The sequence below is a fragment of the Microtus oregoni genome, unplaced genomic scaffold (genome assembly GCF_018167655.1).
Source record: "Microtus oregoni isolate MIOR12 unplaced genomic scaffold, Mior012 000021F_ref0000039, whole genome shotgun sequence".
Classification (NCBI taxonomy): Eukaryota; Metazoa; Chordata; class Mammalia; order Rodentia; family Cricetidae; genus Microtus; species Microtus oregoni.
In genome coordinates this window covers 27397162-27415813 of record NW_024543080.1, presented here as the reverse complement: position 1 = coordinate 27415813, position 18652 = coordinate 27397162, and the positions used below count along the sequence as shown (strand labels likewise).

Sequence of the window (18652 nt, the reverse complement as noted above, 5' to 3'; positions counted from 1 at the left end):
AGCGCTGAAGTCAGGGTCCTTGGGCCCTTGGATATATAGACTTGTTTTTAAACAGGCAAGGCCAGTTGTGGTGACAGGATAGACAAAAGGATCATAAATTTGAGACCAGCCTTGAGTACATAACAAGAGCATATCTCAAAAAAAAATATAATTAAATTTAAGAGCTGGAGAGATGGCTCCAAGGATAATGTCGCATACCACTCAAGCCTGCAACCTGAGTTCGATCCCCAGAAAGCACATACAAGTAGGAGAGACCCAACTCCATGGTCATCCTCTGTCCTCCACATGCGTGGTGTGGGGTGAGCACACACATCATCGATGGGGAATCTTTGTCAACCCATTATCTTTAAGAGGTGGGACCGAGTTACGGTGTGGCTGGGTCACGGAGAAAAACAGGTTCATGGCCCGGGTGCTCTCTCTTTCTCTCTCTGTGGTTTCCTCGCAGCACCGCTGAGCTTGGGCTTCTCATTCCTGTTTCGTGAGTTTGCCCTTTATAATAAATAAAAATATAATTGTTTCATCTTTTAGCTAGCCTGGTTATTTCACAAACTGAGTTAATTCAACACATCATATACATGCATATGATCTAATTTAAATGTTGTCATAGTAATGTAGAAAATAATAAAGGAGACCTGTTTTAAATAAAGAGAAAAGAAGTTCAAGTCCTGAGGTCCCACCTACCTTGGTTCCACTGTGGACCTGAACTTGGCTGTGACTGTCCTCACTGATGTGAGCATGTTTACTTGGAGTGGTAATGTGAAGGATAACCAAATTGTCAGAACCAGTGTGGCTAGTCACTTCATGTGTGCACTCTAGAATGTTCCATGGGAGAGCCAGAACTGAACCCAGAAACCTCAGAGTACACAAAGTACCTGAGACTGGACCCGACTCTGGGCTACAGGTTATCAGTGCCGCCCACCCTTGCCTAACCTGAAAGGAATCTACAGGAACCCCAGGAAGTTGACAGCATCCTGCTTAAGAAAGAGATGCTGCCTCTGGGGCATGAGATCCCAGATAGGTATCAGCAAGTACGCATGTGTCTGTCACACATTTCCAGCATCCCAGATAGACCCGAGAATGAGAAAGCTTTCTAGGTCATAGACTGGCCAAGGTCGGGAACTGAGTTCTGGTGAGGGTTTGCACTGAATGAGCTGCTAGCCCCAGACACTGAGCACCAAGTCTGACTGGCAGGGCGTGGTCCTCCTAGAAGAGCAGCTCTGTTTCCAGGTAACACTGCTTCCCAGTCTGGGAAATGAGCTGTTGGTCAGGAGATCTGAAGAATCCCAAAACACACTCCATGTGTGTGTCTGCTAGTTCTCCACACAGGCCTTGCCTGTGAGTTTGTTGTTTGCTTTCTCCAGGCTACTTTGTCACCAGAAATTTTGCCTTTATCTCCTTAAATCTTTCCTTTCTCTGCACACAGAAGTCACTGAAAGGCTGGGGATTAACCAAGGCTGCAGAGATCCCAAGTGACCTCAGTGACTTATTTATCCGTTTGTTTTTAGTAGTATGTTGCTTTGCAGCCAAGGCTGGCCTTGAACTCGTGATCCTTCTGCCTCTGCCTCCTGAGTGCTTGGATTACATGTGTGCGTCACCATGCGTGACTTCCAAGTGAGACCTATAATAATTGCTCTCTTGTGAAAATCTGGGAGCATCCCTAGAGATGCTCAGCCTGAAGAGTCTGGTGGGCGGGGAGGTGCTCAGAAACGATCATTTCTTGACTGTATTAAATTGATGTTAAAAGGCATAGTATTTTATAATGGTTTTAGATGTAGTTTAAAATAAAGAGAATAAACAAACAGTCTGTTTCCTTTCTTTAGAGTGTAATTGCTAGCTCTGTGTCCTCGGGTATAGAAACAGTAAGTTTGATCAGGTTGCTGTTATCTCTGCTCTGAAGATGTATTTTTGTTTTAGTATTAGCAGCCTAATTCAAGGACCCTCGGCTCACTCAGAAGACTCCATGTCAAAAGGAATCCATCTGGACCAGTGGCCAGAGACAGAGGCTGGGACCCCGCACTGTGGTACAGGCCCACAGCTAGCTCAGGGTAAGAATCGACCAGGAGCTGGAGGCAGAGGCTGGGACCCCGCACTGTGGTACAGGCCCACAGCTAGCTCAGGGTAAGAATCGACCAGGAGCTGGAGACAGAGGCTGGGACCCCACACTGTGGTACAGGCCCACAGCTAGCTCAGGGTAAGAATCGACCAGGAGCTGGAGGCAGAGGCTGGGACCCCGCACTGTGGTACAGGCCCACAGCTAGCTCAGGGTAAGAATCGACCAGGAGCTGGAGGCAGAGGCTGGGACCCCGCACTGTGGTACAGGCCCACAGCTAGCTCAGGGTAAGAATCGACCAGGAGCTGGAGGCAGAGGCTGGGACCCCGCACTGTGGTACAGGCCCACAGCTAGCTCAGGGTAAGAATCGACCAGGAGCTGGAGGCAGAGGCTGGGACCCCACACTGTGGTACAGGCCCACAGCTAGCTCAGGGTAAGAATCGACCAGGAGCTGGAGGCAGAGGCTGGGACCCCGCACTGTGGTACAGGCCCACAGCTAGCTCAGGGTAAGAATCGACCAGGAGCTGGAGGCAGAGGCTGGGACCCCGCACTGTGGTACAGGCCCACAGCTAGCTCAGGGTAAGAATCGACCAGGAGCTGGAGGCAGAGGCTGGGACCCCGCACTGTGGTACAGGCCCACAGCTAGCTCAGGGTAAGAATCGACCAGGAGCTGGAGGCAGAGGCTGGGACCCCGCACTGTGGTACAGGCCCACAGCTAGCTCAGGGTAAGAATCGACCAGGAGCTGGAGGCAGAGGCTGGGACCCCGCACTGTGGTACAGGCCCACAGCTAGCTCAGGGTAAGAATCGACCAGGAGCTGGAGGCAGAGGCTGGGACCCCGCACTGTGGTACAGGCCCACAGCTAGCTCAGGGTAAGAATCGACCAGGAGCTGGAGGCAGAGGCTGGGACCCCGCACTGTGGTACAGGCCCACAGCTAGCTCAGGGTAAGAATCGACCAGGAGCTGGAGGCAGAGGCTGGGACCCCGCACTGTGGTACAGGCCCACAGCTAGCTCAGGGTAAGAATCGACCAGGAGCTGGAGGCAGAGGCTGGGACCCCGCACTGTGGTACAGGCCCACAGCTAGCTCAGGGTAAGAATCGACCAGGAGCTGGAGGCAGAGGCTGGGACCCCGCACTGTGGTACAGGCCCACAGCTAGCTCAGGGTAAGAATCGACCAGGAGCTGGAGGCAGAGGCTGGGACCCCGCACTGTGGTACAGGCCCACAGCTAGCTCAGGGTAAGAATCGACCAGGAGCTGGAGGCAGAGGCTGGGACCCCGCACTGTGGTACAGGCCCACAGCTAGCTCAGGGTAAGAATCGACCAGGAGCTGGAGGCAGAGGCTGGGACCCCGCACTGTGGTACAGGCCCACAGCTAGCTCAGGGTAAGAATCGACCAGGAGCTGGAGGCAGAGGCTGGGACCCCGCACTGTGGTACAGGCCCACAGCTAGCTCAGGGTAAGAATCGACCAGGAGCTGGAGGCAGAGGCTGGGACCCCGCACTGTGGTACAGGCCCACAGCTAGCTCAGGGTAAGAATCGACCAGGAGCTGGAGGCAGAGGCTGGGACCCCGCACTGTGGTACAGGCCCACAGCTAGCTCAGGGTAAGAATCGACCAGGAGCTGGAGGCAGAGGCTGGGACCCCGCACTGTGGTACAGGCCCACAGCTAGCTCAGGGTAAGAATCGACCAGGAGCTGGAGGCAGAGGCTGGGACCCCGCACTGTGGTACAGGCCCACAGCTAGCTCAGGGTAAGAATCGACCAGGAGCTGGAGGCAGAGGCTGGGACCCCGCACTGTGGTACAGGCCCACAGCTAGCTCAGGGTAAGAATCGACCAGGAGCTGGAGGCAGAGGCTGGGACCCCGCACTGTGGTACAGGCCCACAGCTAGCTCAGGGTAAGAATCGACCAGGAGCTGGAGGCAGAGGCTGGGACCCCGCACTGTGGTACAGGCCCACAGCTAGCTCAGGGTAAGAATGAGTGAAGACACAAATCCCAACATTTAAGTTGCTGTAAACCCTCACAGCTTCTGTTAAATATATAACACATAAACTCCCATCATGTGACCAGACTCTACACAAGGCGGTTGGGGCTTCAGTGAGACCTGGACAGTTATTCGCATTTTACAGACTAGAGGCTGTGGCTGCTGAGATGGCTCAGTGATTAAGAGCTTGTCATTAAAGCCTGATGACCTGAGTCCAATCCTGGCTTGTAGAGTGGAGAGAGAGAAGTAACTCCCTGATGGTGGTCCTGTGGCCTTCACACACACACACACACACACACACACACACACACAAAATAAATAAATGTAATTTTTTAATTTAGAAGGAGGAGCTGGAGAGATGGTTCAATGGTTAAGAGCTCTGACTCCCCTTTCAAAGGACCCAGGTTCTATTCCTAGCACCTATATGACAGCTCCTTTCAGTAACTCTGTATCCAGGAATATGACACCCTCTTATGGCCTCCATGGCACTGCCTACATGTGGGATCACAGATGTACATGCAGGCAAAACACCCATACACAGAAAATAACATTTTTTTAATAAAAGGGAGACTTGACAAACTTTTAAGTTACTATAAACAGTGCATTCTTCTAATGTCCTGGTTGTACCATTGAACATAACCCTGCCCCAGAAAATGCTCTTGGTGGGTAGACTGCACCAAACCAGATTGGGCTATGTGTGGAACACAGCCCACGGAGAATTCCTCTGAGGACCAGAAGCCATGGGCGCCTTACATTCCGGTGTTTTCCTGGGTATCATCTAGATGCTGCTGAGCACGCTTATGTCCCTTTCTCGGTTTTAGAGCCACCTCAGAATCATCAGGTGTCAAACCCATCAGCATGTATGTCAGAAGATGTGAAGCCCAAAACCCTGCCCCTGGATAAAAACCTTAATCATCAGCTCGAGTCTCCGGGTGAAAGACGGAAGTGAGTAGACAAATGGCGGATGTGGGCTTCTTTTTTATTGTATTTGACTTGGATGGGGAGCAGTGTTCGATGACAGGATGTCAGCAGCTTTTCTGTGCTTTGTCTTCATTTAATCCCACTTTCGCGTGATTGGTGCTTGAGAGTTTAAAACGGTTTCTCGCAGTGAGCCTTCCCAGTAATGTTATGCAGTTGATAATCCTATTTTCAGGTGAAGAGTTGAGGGGAGTTACATATCTTGCCCCCAGAATTTGGCTGGTTATGTTTTAGAGGAATTTACAGAGGACTCAGAACTTCACAAGACCGTGGTGAAGCCGCGCATCGCACTTGGAAGGTCCTAGCATTCATTACTTTAGCCAGTCATTCCTCTTGGATCCGGACTGTGTGGGTTCAGAGTCTGTCTGCCTCGTACCGACACAGAGCCTTGAGGATGGCTCTTAGTTTTTACCGCCCTAGTTTCCTCATTATCAAGTTGGAATGAGACTAGTATCTTCCTCGGATTTCCATGTCTGGCAAATAACCAGCACCGCAGTGTGGGTCATCAGCAGGCCCTGTTCGCTTCTCTTCCTTCTCTGCACGATATTAAACCACCACCCTTCTCTCTGAATCCCCCAGGAATCACAGGAGCTCAGGTCACCTAGATGCAGTCACTCCCAGTGGTTACTGCGTGGCTTTCAGCCTTTTTATTCTTTCAGGCCATGGCGGTTACACTTTGAAAATGTGACCTTTGGGGGATACAGGTGCCATCTGAGGTGGGGGGGCGCAGAGTGAGCGGGGCCTCAAGGGACCTCACAGTCAAGCAGCCAGAGACAGAGGGGTTTTGTCCTCTGTGTTCCTGTTTTCTTTTCCTTGTCCTTTTCTGTGCCCTGACTAGTTTTTCACTCACAATATTAACTTTTCCATACTGACAACCTGTTCCCACACAGGGCTCCCAAGCAGCACTTGCCCCTATGTGACATGCTGGCATCGTCAAATTAGGGCCTTCTGATTTCTTATGATCGAATGAGTATTAAATAGGGTCTTCTGATTTCTTATGACCGAATGAGTATTAAACAGTCTCAACGCCACCTTTCATTGCGGGCATCTAAGGCAGAAGCCACAGCACTAAAAGTCCCTTCCTCTAAGACCTGCCCTGTTTTGTTTGAGTGGCCACGTGACCCTAGCTGCATGATATCTTTTAATTTTAATTTCATGGTCTTTACCATAAAGCGGCTTTTTAAAAAATCATCTCCCTGAACTTCTGGGCTGCCCTTAAGAATTTCTTCCTGTGTTTTTATTCATCTTTCTGTCCCACTAAGCCTGTAGTTTTCGTAAGAAATGCAGCAGGCAACAACAGCTTGTTCAACAGCTTAAATAACAGCCCCGTGATTCAAATAAAGGAGAATTCACCATATTCTCCTTTCTAAGCAGCGGTGTCAGTGTGATTTCCATTTTACACACCTGTGCATTCCTTCTGGACGTAATTGCTAATTTCTCTCCCATTCCCAACCCGCACTTGTGAGACTGAGCCAGAAGGAAGACCAAACTTCAGGCCCACCTAGGCGCCTTAGTGAGACATACTTCAAAACACATCAGGCCAAGATGCCAGTAGGAGACTCCTCTGTGGTCCTTTTGTTTTAGTTTGAAGCTAAAATGTCTTCTATTGTGGCTTCTGTTAACTTTTCATAACTGTGGGCTCCTTTGCCGTGTTACAGGAAAAGTCCTCGAGAGAACTTCTGGGCTGGGCCCCTGTCCCCCTGTTCTCCTACCCCTCCCGGCCAGTCACCAAACAGGTATAAGAGGTCAGCAAGCCTTTCAGAGGCTGTTTTGTGCTTCCAGCACCTACGGGCATGACTCTGGGCAGATTAGTGCTTGTCGAATGATTCTGAGAGCCTTGTCATCCACATCTCTCCTCCAACCACATGCACAGAGGGGGGGCAGTCAGGAAAGCATCTCCATCTGCCTGCGGATTCATCAGCATGGGGTAGAAAAAGTCAGATATGTGGTGCTAGCTGTGGCCATTAGGTTTTAAAAGCATTGTGTGGAGCATACAATCTAATAATAAGGTCCCCCAGACAGTTGTTGGGCTCCTACAGCCTTGCCTCCACCTCCAGGATGATAACCCTCGGAGGGCAGTGGGTTGCTGGCTCCTCTAGAGAAATGGAGAGCTGGGAAACAAAACTTCATCCTCTTCCATCCCTCCCTAGATCTGACAGTGGCTCTGGGCAGTAGCTGGTCCCCATGATATCTTTAAAGGTGCCCAGCTATCTGTCTGTCTGACTAAGGACTAAGAGGCTTTCACTGATAGAGAATTTTCTTTCCATGGCTAGGTAGAGGTACATCTAGGGTTTGATGAGGCCAGGTCTTTGAGGAGACCTCTCGTTGTCTGCCCTTCTGGTTCTCTGTCCCTTTGGACCACTGTGACTTTCAAATGACAATACTGGTGAATTTCTCCCAGGGCTTGCAGCAGAAGGCATTATTGGAAAGCTGCCATTAGGGGACAGCCCTGTGGTGGCAGGTGGGCCATTGACCCTGCCCTTTCACCTGCTGAGTTTATGTTCAGTCTGTGGGTGGACAGTGTCCAGGGCCGTAGGTGTATGAAGGAGGGTGGGTTCAGTCCCAGGAGTTTACAATATAGACAGAAAGCAAGTACCGTTCCAGCGGACAGTGTTTGTGCTGGAAGACACAATAGAGATATGCTGGCCAACCCCAGGAGAGCCCTTGGTGGCACACAGGGAAGTCAAGGAGAGGCAGGGACCCTATCTCTGAGGCTTCCCAAGGCTCCTTCCCTCCTCCATTACAATGGACTCTTTGTAAAGGAAATGCAGTGGAAACTGTTAAGGGCACATTGGAACCTTAATAAAACTGAGTGTCTTGTTAAAACTTCTGTAAACATATGATGCTCATATTAAATCATCTCAAGATGCTCAGACACAGCGGACTCAGCACCACGTGGAGGCCCATCACCTTCAGCTCAGGCCTTGCTGGCAGCATATGGCTCTGCATAATTCCAAATTCATTGTCAGTTTGTGATCCTCACATTATTCATGGTTGAAGCATTTTGTAAACTCCACGTGTCCATCTTTGCATGAGGTTGCCTGTTGTGTGAGCCAAGGTTCTCACCGTGCCTTTTTCTGCCCAGGTCTATTAGCGGGAAGAAGCTGTGCTCCTCCTGTGGGCTCGCTCTGGGTAAAGGAGCCGCGATGATCATCGAGACCCTGAATCTCTACTTTCACATCCAGTGTTTCAGAGTATGTACACACACAGCCCTCTCCTCTCGGAGCCAATGTCAGGGTCTAGATCTTTCCCTGTACTAATAAATCCCTCCTGTAACCTTGCAACCTCTCCCTGTGTGATATAGACAGATGTGAGGGTCAGGCCCAGGTATAGACAGATGCGAGGTTCAGGTTCAGGTGTAGACAGATGTGAGGGTCAGGTCCAGGTATAGACAGATATGAGGTTCAGATCCAGGAATAGACACATGTAAGGGTCAGGTCCAGGTATAGACAGATGTGAGGGTCAGGTCCAGGTATAGACAGATGTGAGGGTCAAGTCCAGGTATAGACAGATGTGAGGGTCAGGTCCAGGTATAGACAGATGTGAGGGTCAAGTCCAGGTATAGACAGATATGAGGGTCAGGTCCAGGTATAGACAGATGTGAGGGTCAGGTCCGGGTATGGACAGATGTGAGGGTCAGGTCCAGGTATAGACAGATGCGAGGGTCAGTTCCAGGTATGTGAGGGATGTGAGGGTCAGCTCCCCAACCCTGAGTCCCTCTGGGAAGTGAAATCCTTCTAGAAGAAAAAAAATAGGTCTGTGCAGTTTGTCTTGTCACACCTTAGTGGCTAACCCAGACATCCCAAAGGGACGTCCAGAATGAAACCCTGGGAGACAGTGGACCTTCTGAGTATTTTGGACCCTAAGGATTTATTTGAAATATCTTAACTTTTAGGATTTCGTGTGACAGGGTTTTAGGTGTTGCCCTAATGGAATACTTTCTGCCCGGTAAGTGGCAGTGGCTAGCTGTAAGATTTCAGTATTCAGAGAGACAGTGTCCATGACCTCAGATGAAGACTCCCTCTGCAAAGCTCCATATGAAGTCTGTTGATCTGTTGTTGTTGTTGTTGTTACTGGTGTGTAGTGTTTTGTTTGAAACAAGGTCTCCTTGTATAGCCCAGGCTGGCCTCAAACCACCCACAGGCCTTCTGCCTTCGCCTCCCTAGTGCTGAGATTACGAACACGCCCCGCCACACCCAGCCAGGCACTGGCCTTTGCTGAAGAGTCTCAGTAGCCACTTAGTCCTTAGTGCTTGTTATGCTGTGTTAGTTACCAGCTTCTTGACAAACAGTGAACTCCATAAGAGTAACAGCTCTGGGGCTGGAGAGATGGCTCAGAGGTTAAGAGCATTGCCTGCTCTTCCAAAGGTCCTGAGTTCAATTCCCAGCAACCACATGGTGGCTCACAACCATCTGTAATGAGGTCTGGTGCCCTCTTCTGGCCTGCAGACATACACACAGACAAACTATTGTATACATAATAAATAAATAAATATTAAAAAAAAGAGTAACAGCTCTGTCTTCCTCAATCGCCACTGTTTTCCTCTGTATTAAAGGAAGAAGTATCAATAAATCCTTTAGATGGACTAGTGTGGTGCCCATGAGGAGCCTAGCTTCTGAGACCAGGTCTCCTGTAACATGATGGGGGAAGGGGGACTGTTCTACTTGGTTTGCTGTCAGAGAAATGAATTGTACTTACCAGCATCTCCCAGCCTCTCTTTCTACTCATGAGCACCTTTCAAGTGAATAGAATTGATTTCAAAGCCACGCCTTCCGCCTTTGAATTTGAGTCGCTGTTTTCTCTACATGATGCTAATACATTTTCTTTCTCTATCTGGATTTCATCCTCTTTCTCATTGGTAGTGTCCCATCAGCTTGTATGGGATTAAAACGACTCCCTTTGTCCCTGGTATAAGAAATAGTCAGTGAGGTTCACAAGTAACAAGACACAGCGACATGCAGTCTCCATCATTTGCTGACACTGTCCCTGTGACCCAGCTAGTCTCAGAGCGTGAGTCAGGGCTGCGGCTGAGCCCTGTGCAAGGGGATGACACCTGGACAGACCCCCCAGTGCCACCTTCTCTGTTTGCAAGTACCTCCTACAATCCACTTCTGCTCTCACGCCTCTCGGCTAATGGGAGTTCCATACCCAGGGAATTTGTCATCCTGGGTCCGCCTCTCTAATGTGGAAATACACAGTGGATGTGTTCCTCAGTAATTCTCTGGTAGAATGTGCTGGAACGCCTAGATTAGTAGTAGTCAAGTTTCAGCTGATGCCTTTGGTTACATGATTGTTTAAAATGAGCAGGGTGTAATATGTCGGAAATGGCCTTCTGTCTTGATTGAGAAATTGTGCATTAGAACAGTTGAGCAGGCTCTCAGGTCACTACAGTGCTGTGTGCCAGCTTCACAACCCCAGGGCAAACCAGTTAGTATCTCAACCTGTGGCCTCCTCTGTAAAATACAGGAGTTACGATAAAATGGTAAAAAAATATATTTTACTTTTTGCCCTACACTGGCTTATGGTGCCATAGCTAACCCAGTAGATACTCAGCGAACATGGAGACGGTGGGTGGAATTATCCCTACACGCCTCACTTAAGCAGTGTCTTAGCCATGGTTCTACTGCTGTGAGACGCCAAGGCCACGGCGACCCTTAGAAAAGAAAGCCTTTCAATTGGGGCTCACGACTCTAGAGGATAGGAGAGTCCATGACCATTGTGGCAGGAAGCAGACAGGCGTGGAGCTGGGTAGCAGCTGCGAGCTTTGCATCTTGAACCACAGGCTGCAGGTGGAGTGAGACACTCAAAGCCCAGCCCCCAGTGACACACCCACCTCCAACAAGGCCACGCCCCCAATCCTTCCCGAACAGCTCACCACCTAGGGGCTGACCCTGCAAACATTTGAGCCCACGGGGCCATTCTCATTCAAACCGCCTCAGACATCAGCAGCACGTTCCAGACACAATCCCCTGTTGGTGTTACAACTTCTGTCCCTTCTCTCCTGCAGTGTGGCATTTGTAAAGGACAGCTTGGAGACACAGTGAGTGGGACGGATGTGAGGATTCGCAACGGTCTCCTAAACTGTACTGACTGCTACATGCGATCCAGAAGTGAGTACGGAGAGACTGTCTCCCCGGGCTCTCACCCTTCTCGTGTGCGATTCCGTTATTTTCTGCCTCCAGTTGGCACTCCTACCCCTGGGAAGAGGATTTTTAGGATGGAGGTCAAAGGAACTGAGAGGCCAGGAAGCAGATGCTCCTCGCAGGATGTTCCTGCTGGGGGAGCAAATGAGCCTTACCCAGGAGTGTGCCAGAACACAGACAGGTAGCACTGTAGGTCGGGTTTGAGAGACCCGCCTGAGCTCACTGCAGGGACCCTGCTGAGGCAGAAGAAAGGTTAGGGTCTGCAGCCGTCTCTTGGTCCAGCCTGTCTGCATAGGCCAGCAGCTGCTGGAAGCCGAGGAATGCGGAATGGCTGTCAGGGTGGGATAGGTGAGTGCCCAGTCTGCAGTGGCAGAGCCCTTCAGGAGTTTCATTACAGAACACGATTTTGTTCTTAAGCAAACTTAGAGGTTCATTGAAAGACAGAATGATGACTCCTGCTTCTCTGACCCCGCCCGCTTCCATATCTTTGCTTACAATAAGCTTTTAAAAACTTGCTGGCTGTGGGGACTTGGTAGGTTTCTGAATCAAGAAAGTGTGTGTTCTACTTGGAGCCACCAGGGGGCGATGCTGTCTAACTGTTCAGACAGTTGGAACCTTGCTTGCGGCTTGCTGGCCCAGTCCTCCTTAAATGGAGACCAGAACAACAGGAGATCTTTTGACGTGTAAATTTAACAGTTACACTGAAGAAATGGCATCCGAAATTCAAAAATATTTTTTTGTCAAAGTAAGTGAAGAATTATATCACTGGCTTCTAGATTGGAGGATAAGAGTAAATTGTTTTCATTTTATAGATACAGATTGAGTGCTTTAGGGAATACAGAGGAGTATGTGCTTGTTAATAAAATGAGGTGCCAGGCGGTGGTGGTGCACCCCTTTATTCCCAGCACTCGGGAGGCAGAAGCAGGCGGATCTCAGTGAGCTCGAGGCCAGCCTGGTCTATCAAGTGAGTTCCAGGACAGCCAGGGCCACACAGAGAAACCCTGTTTTGAATGAATGAATGAATGAATGAATGAATGAATAAAAACACAAGTGAAGTGAGGCAAGTTCCAGTGCAGGTTGTTTGGGTCTGTGAGAAACCTTGAAATCACACAGCTCCAGCTTCAGTCCCAGAAGGGGGCACTGTTGGAATGAGTGACAGTTGAGGCAGCACTGAGGATCTGAATTTCTTTTGTAACTTAGCACGCTCTAAAGATGCCAGCAAGCCTGAACCTGCCTCTGGGTGGCAGTGACTGTTTTTCATCCAGACTTCTCTGGTTGGGATGGTTTGTTGTCACATCCTTTGAAATTAGGCTAGGAACTTGGGTTGCTCATGCAAATACAAAGGGCATTAACTGTTTTTAATTCTGACTAAAGATAAGAGCCAGAGAAGTCCTAAGCAGGTAGACTACACATGAGATAATTTTCTATTTATGATAGTTTTTTCCCCTTTTATTAGCTCATATTCATTGTACCAAATGCTGGAGTTTTTTTAAAATGCCAGTTTCATATGTGTGGATTCTGTATGTTCATCATCTTCATACACACACACACACACACAGAGAGAGAGAGAGAGAGAGAGTTATCCTAAAGTCTCGTTCAGTTTGTACGTGTGTGATTCTCAGGAATGTATTTGAGATAAAAATTGGACAGAAGTGAGGTAATTTTGCCGACTGTGTGAATGCTACTCAATGATCATTTCCTCTGACTAATAGGAAGTGCTGGCTTTCTCATGGATTCTGTGTGTTTGAATCTGCTTCTGGATGTGATTATACTTACAATGTGCTTATTTTCCATTGCCAAGTAGTTTTAATTGTTGTAGCTTCCTAATATGTTTTAAGGTCGGCTAGTAATAGTCACACACATTCCAGTTTCTTTCCTTTTTTCCTCCAAAACTTTCTGAACTCTTTGCCATGATTGTTTTTTCAGACAAATGTTTGTATCATTTTAGGATAATTGTAATTAAGTGAACACATAACAAGGAGAATGACCAGGGTATATAAGAGTCTCTCTCTCTGTCTCTCTCTCTCTCTCTCTCTCTCTCTGTCTCTCTCTCTCTATCTCTCTGTCTCTCTCTCTCTTTCTCTCTCTCTCTATCTGTCTCTCCTCTCTCTCTGTCTTAAATAAACGTACTCAGGAATGATGTGGTTGGCAGGGTAGGAATTATTTAGCTGGAGAACTATAAATAAACTTGACAGGTTGACGGTGTCCCCAGATGTAAGTGGCAGTGGAGGAAGTTGGCTGGCAGTGGTTTTTCTTCTTTTTTAAAATACTGCTTTGAATTGAGAAGAAGGGAGATGGATTGATGGAAAGTATGGTTTGCGTCAGAGGCATTCCAGAGAGGCAGAAACCACTTCATTCTGTGGAATGATAAAACCTGACTACTTAATCCTGTTCCCTCCGAGTAACTAGTCACATGTAAATGAACTTTTTTCCCCGTTGGAGGGAACATGGCATAAAGCATATTCAAATGCGGTTCCTAAGAGCCACATAAGGAGTTTTTAAGTCCGTGTGTAAATGGGAATGGAAGTGCAAAGCAAATTACCCGTCATGATTGAAGCCCTCGCATGTTTAACTGGTGCCATTTGTGCGTGTGCCCTGGACGGCCGCTGCGCATGGCATTCTGTTCCAGCATTCACTCTGGTGAGGTAAATGCACTTAGCACTAACTCCCCCGGGTCTTCTCCAATATGTTCACCTCATCGTGACTGGTGTGCCTAAAATGAAGAAGAAACCTTGTGAAAGCTTCAACAAGAACTTGAAATTTAACCTTTCCTAGAGTGCATGACCAGAACAAATACAAGATACTCAATGAAGTGTTTGAAATTTGAATTTCACATAAAGCCATGATTTTTTTGTTGTTGTTTTGGGATTGACGGGAGGAGGGTATATGTTTGTTTCTTTTTTCTTTTTTTTTTTGGTATGTGTGTTTGCAATTTCAAATGCATTTGGGAAGCTAGGAGTGGTGACCTTGGTTGTCATTCTTTAGATGTAGTCCACTCTGTGTCTATCTGTCTATCTGTCTGAGCCTGAAACTCAAGTTGACTAGACTGCCTGGCCAGCAAGCCCCAGGAATCTAGCGGTCCTAGCCTCTCTAGTCCTGAAATTACAAGTGTGTGCCATTGTCAAAAGCTTATGGCCCTGTGTTCTCAGGATCCGATTGTGCTATCTCCTGTGCCCCATTCTGTATGGTGGGTACGGCGATTGGATTGGCTTGGGTTGCGATAGTCAGACTCGCACCCGAGCATAGACTGACCTCAGCATCACTGTATAACTAAGACCAGACGTGGACTCCGCTTCTCCTGTGCTGAGATGCCAGGCATGCACGGGCACACCCAGCTAAACAAATAGCTTTTCACATTTGCAATTTTCTCAGTATATATGTGTTCCAAATAGTGCATGATCCAGATTTAGCACAAGTGTGTCCCAGATATCACATGGGATATACTTACATGTTTAAAGTGTGTATTTATCTGGAAGTCAGATTTATTAGGTGTTCTGTATTTTACCTGTTCAATCTAGAATCTAGCAATCTGGATTTTTAGATCAATTAGATTCCTCCAATTTCAGTGGACTGATTCTTTGACCTAAGACCTTAAGAGAAATTTAAAAAAAAAAAAACAACTTCTTGCTTGTGGACAAATTAGAAAGCTTGATGGGGGCAGGCAAGGTCATTTGGTTTCGGGGAAATCTGGAATTCTTATGCCAGGCGTGAAGCATAGACACCACCCTCACACCTGGCTGTGTGGGCCTGAGGCGCTCCCAACCCTATATTCTAACAAAGTCCTGAGTGATGCCACATGCCATGCCTAGAGGTGATGCTGAAAGCCATGAGGTGGACCATGACTCCCCTTCCTGTGGGAAGATGGCTTAGCACCAAGGTGGACCACGATTCCTTTCCTGCGGAAGGAAAGTGTAGCACCAAGGTGGGTTATGACCCCCTTTCCTTTGGAAGGAGAGCATAGAAGTAAGGTGAGCTATGACTCCCCTTCCCATTGGCAAGGGTAACCGCTAACCTGAGGGTTTTGAAGCATGCGGAATGAGACTCATTGAGTAACCCAAGGTTCTGGTTTTCTCACCACAGGTGCCGGCCAACCTACAACACTGTGACAGGGTTGAGCGCTTCTGGATCACCGAACATTTCTTTATTAAGGGTGTCTGGCAATGGCTTAATTAAACCCCAAGTTCAGGGGCTTCTCAGCATTCATCTAATTCTGGAAGACTCTTCTGCAAGGTGGTATCTGCTCTTTTGTATTGTAGCACAGTGTGCTTTTTCTGGTTGGGGCCTGATTTTTTTTTTTTGCATTTGCACAGTATATACAAAAGAATATTGCGTTGTAATGATTCTGAACAGTTAATGGGTGGGGGGGAGACAAATGGTTTCAGCACAAGCAGAAAGGCTTATGGTTGAGAAGGTGTTGTTCTCTTCTTTGGGGAATAGCTGTTATTCTCTTCTTTGGGAAATAGCAAAAGGGTGCAATAAACCTGTTGTGTTTTAGTATTTCTAGAAATTAAACACGTTATGTTTACAGAATTGAGCTGCAGGAAGTGCAAGACATGCCAACTTAAGACAGGAGCATAAAGTGAATGCATTTCAGAAAATCTAGACACCCCAGAAAGCTCTGACTCGGAACTATAACTTGTTTTTTAATGCAAAGACAGTAGTCTGATAATATATACTGTACTCCTGAAAACATCTGTGTTACTTACCTTTGGGGGGGGCAGATGTCCTACCAATAATTTATCACACTGTTAGTATTAGATTTTGTGTACCCTGGATGTCGTGTCATTAATATAGGCTGATCCCCCAAATGAAGAAAGCCCTTGCAGTATCACTAGACTTCCACTCTGTGATGTTGTGCAAGGGTAGGGAGGAAACTGGCCAGCCATTATCTTCAGACTTACTATAAAATCCATGAGGAAGTGTCATCTGTCCGGATGGTATGTCAGTGGTAGCCTTAAGGCTTGGGCCACCTGCTTTCTCCAAGCACTGGGTTAGGGGTTGTTGAGCGGCTTGATGTGAAGATGTGAGTGTAGGCACCCAGGACAGTCTGTCTTTAGGGGTGAGTACGTCTCATCTTTTGCCTACAAGTTTTCCTTGGGGGTGGAAGCCCGGGGACCCAGAGAGAAGCATTAAGTCCATCCTCACGGACCCCGGATGGCATAATGAGACAAGCCCACAACTGGTCTGTACGGGCAGCCGCCCAAGGCAGACGGTGCCCTGCCTACCCCCATGGACCTGTGTGCACCTTCCTTCTCCCACACGGCCTTCTTGACTCTCAAGAATTCTGCACCTGACCCATGGAGTTTTGAAAGCGACGCCTGCGGAGACCTGGTTTGTTCTCTGCCCCCTGTGAGGAATTCCAGCTGGACACGGCAGGAATGAAGCGGCTAAACCAGCGCGACTTGGCTCTCCAGGCTAAGGACTGGGCAAAGGGGAACTGTTTATTCTGCCTTAAAAGGATGGCAACTGAGTAAAGACAATGACGTTAGGCGGATGTAGACCGTGGATACACCCCTAGACGACGTTAGGCGGATGTAGACCGTGGATACACTCCTAGTAGGCTAATGACGACGTTAGGCGGATGTAGACCGTGGATACACTCCTAGTAGGCTAATGTAGCATAGCGAGAGCGCAAGTAGATGTTTTTCTGTTATGTAAGCAATAATTTTTCTGTGTCTTATGGAGTATGGCTAGCAGTTATTTATTTCTGTGCTAGACGGTTCTTTGCATGTGGGTTCCCTATAGGTGCAGGCATCTCCTGGCCACTGGAGGCATATAGGCCACTTTGCCATTTGGACGAGTTGCTATTGGACTGAAATTCACACATCATTTCATTAAAAATTGTGCCTTAGAAAATGCAAAGCTGTTGCACGTGGTGGTGGGTGGCAGATTCGGAACACCGGAGGGAAATGACGTCACTTCCCAGGTCTCACGACTTCTCTCAGAGGTGTCCGCTGCTTTACAAGAAAAAATAAACAATAAATAAATAAAGATTTTAAAAGACAAATAAAAAAGGAAAAAATTAAAAAGAAAAAAGAAAAAGTTTTGAAAATGTACAGATCAAGTCCAATATTTTGATGAAGCACCTGCATGTTTTATTAACTATTTTAATAATGTGGATGTTTACACTTTGCATGATATTAACAGAGTACTTTACGAGAAACGATGCACAAAACATGTACGATATGGTCATTGGTAAGCGACTTTTATAGAATACTTTTTACATGTGCGAGGCCATCCATTATGTCAGGATCCCATGAGTGCTGCACACTCTTCTGGTTTCACAAAGCCATTTATACATACTTCCTAGCGGGACGCGTTGTACGTGTGTTGCAGCTCGACTGGAGTCAAGAGGAATAAAGCCCCCTCCCACGCGTGGCGCGTGCTTTGCCGTCATGAACACTAGTCACCAGCCTGGAATAATCTCCAACATTCTCTAAATTCTAATTGCCAACCGTTTCTATTTCTATTTGATTTCGATTTCATTTAGTACCGGTTACACGGCAGCTTCGGCAGACTAGCTCTCCTTGTCTGCCAGTGCAGCATAAGAGACTATGATCTATTCCTCTTCAAATAATCTTTGAGATCCCAGGGGGAAAAAATGTACTCTGTTGTGTGAAGCTATGGTGTCAATGTGTTTGTTTAAAAACCAGGCAAGGCAAGCGAGTGATTTATTATTCCTGGGGGACTGTGGCTGTTCTTCCCCCTCAGACCCCACATACTTCCCTCCCGAGGACAAAAACGGTGACTCTGTTTCTCACTAGCAAACTCTCATGACCTTTGTCCTCCTTTCTGTGTAGTGTCATTAACGTGATGCAGATTCTAGTTACCTGTAGGCGGTGTAAGATTCAGCGAGCTGAAACGATCCACCTTCGATGTGAGTCCATCCAGAAGATGTCCCTTTCTGGGTGGGCGACGTCCTGTATCAACTACACTAACTTCCATTTACAATATTTATTCTAAAATGCCTCTGAGAAATAGTTTAAAAAATTAAAAATGAAAAGTTGTCTAAAAATGCAACAGCTTTTATAGTGAATGTACATTTATAAATAAAATACTCAAATCCACTTGGTGTTGCTTTTATTGTTTCTGGAGGGGTGGGGTAATTCTTCTTGGGGCACAGAGTCTTGGCTCTTGGCTCAGGGCTGTGTAGTCAGATGACATCAGAGCTGTGCATCCAAGGTCGTCTGTTTATGAAAAACCAGAGCTACTAGCTGGTGGAAGGGGTTGCTGGGGGGTTGCCTCACAAGGGAAGATTTTTACTCCTTGAAATAGACACAATAACCAGGATAGATCATGCAGGTGCCTGTGGAAGCTTCCAGAAGAAAACAGGTAATGACCATTGGAACAGCACTAACCCACTGAAGTCAGTGTACACCACCCCTTCTCCCCCACTGCCTCCGTGTTCTCCACTCACTGGACACACACTTGGCCTCACTCAGGACCTGGAGACTGGACCAGAGAAGATGCTCTGAGACGGCGACACCCTCCTGGGACTGTC

The 18652-nt window shown here is 47.8% G+C and overlaps 1 protein-coding gene across 12 annotated transcripts in view; it reads left to right on the top strand.

The window, feature by feature from the left end:
- Positions 1 to 18218, top strand: part of Limch1 (LIM and calponin homology domains 1) — a 317259-nt gene extending 299041 nt beyond the window's left edge. For 7 of the 12 annotated variants that reach the window (XM_041671162.1, XM_041671164.1, XM_041671159.1 and 4 more), the window contains 6 exons: positions 1915 to 2045; positions 4852 to 4975; positions 6667 to 6753; positions 8094 to 8202; positions 11016 to 11118; positions 15232 to 18218. In XM_041671162.1, the coding sequence (XP_041527096.1) occupies positions 1915 to 2045; positions 4852 to 4975; positions 6667 to 6753; positions 8094 to 8202; positions 11016 to 11118; positions 15232 to 15257 (580 nt within the window). In that variant the 3' untranslated portion in view covers positions 15258 to 18218. The remainder of the gene's footprint in view (positions 1 to 1914; positions 2046 to 4851; positions 4976 to 6666; positions 6754 to 8093; positions 8203 to 11015; positions 11119 to 15231) is intronic. The other 5 variants (XM_041671170.1, XM_041671163.1, XM_041671171.1 and 2 more) reach the window with 2 other exon arrangements.
- Positions 18219 to 18652: the final 434 nt, after the last annotated feature.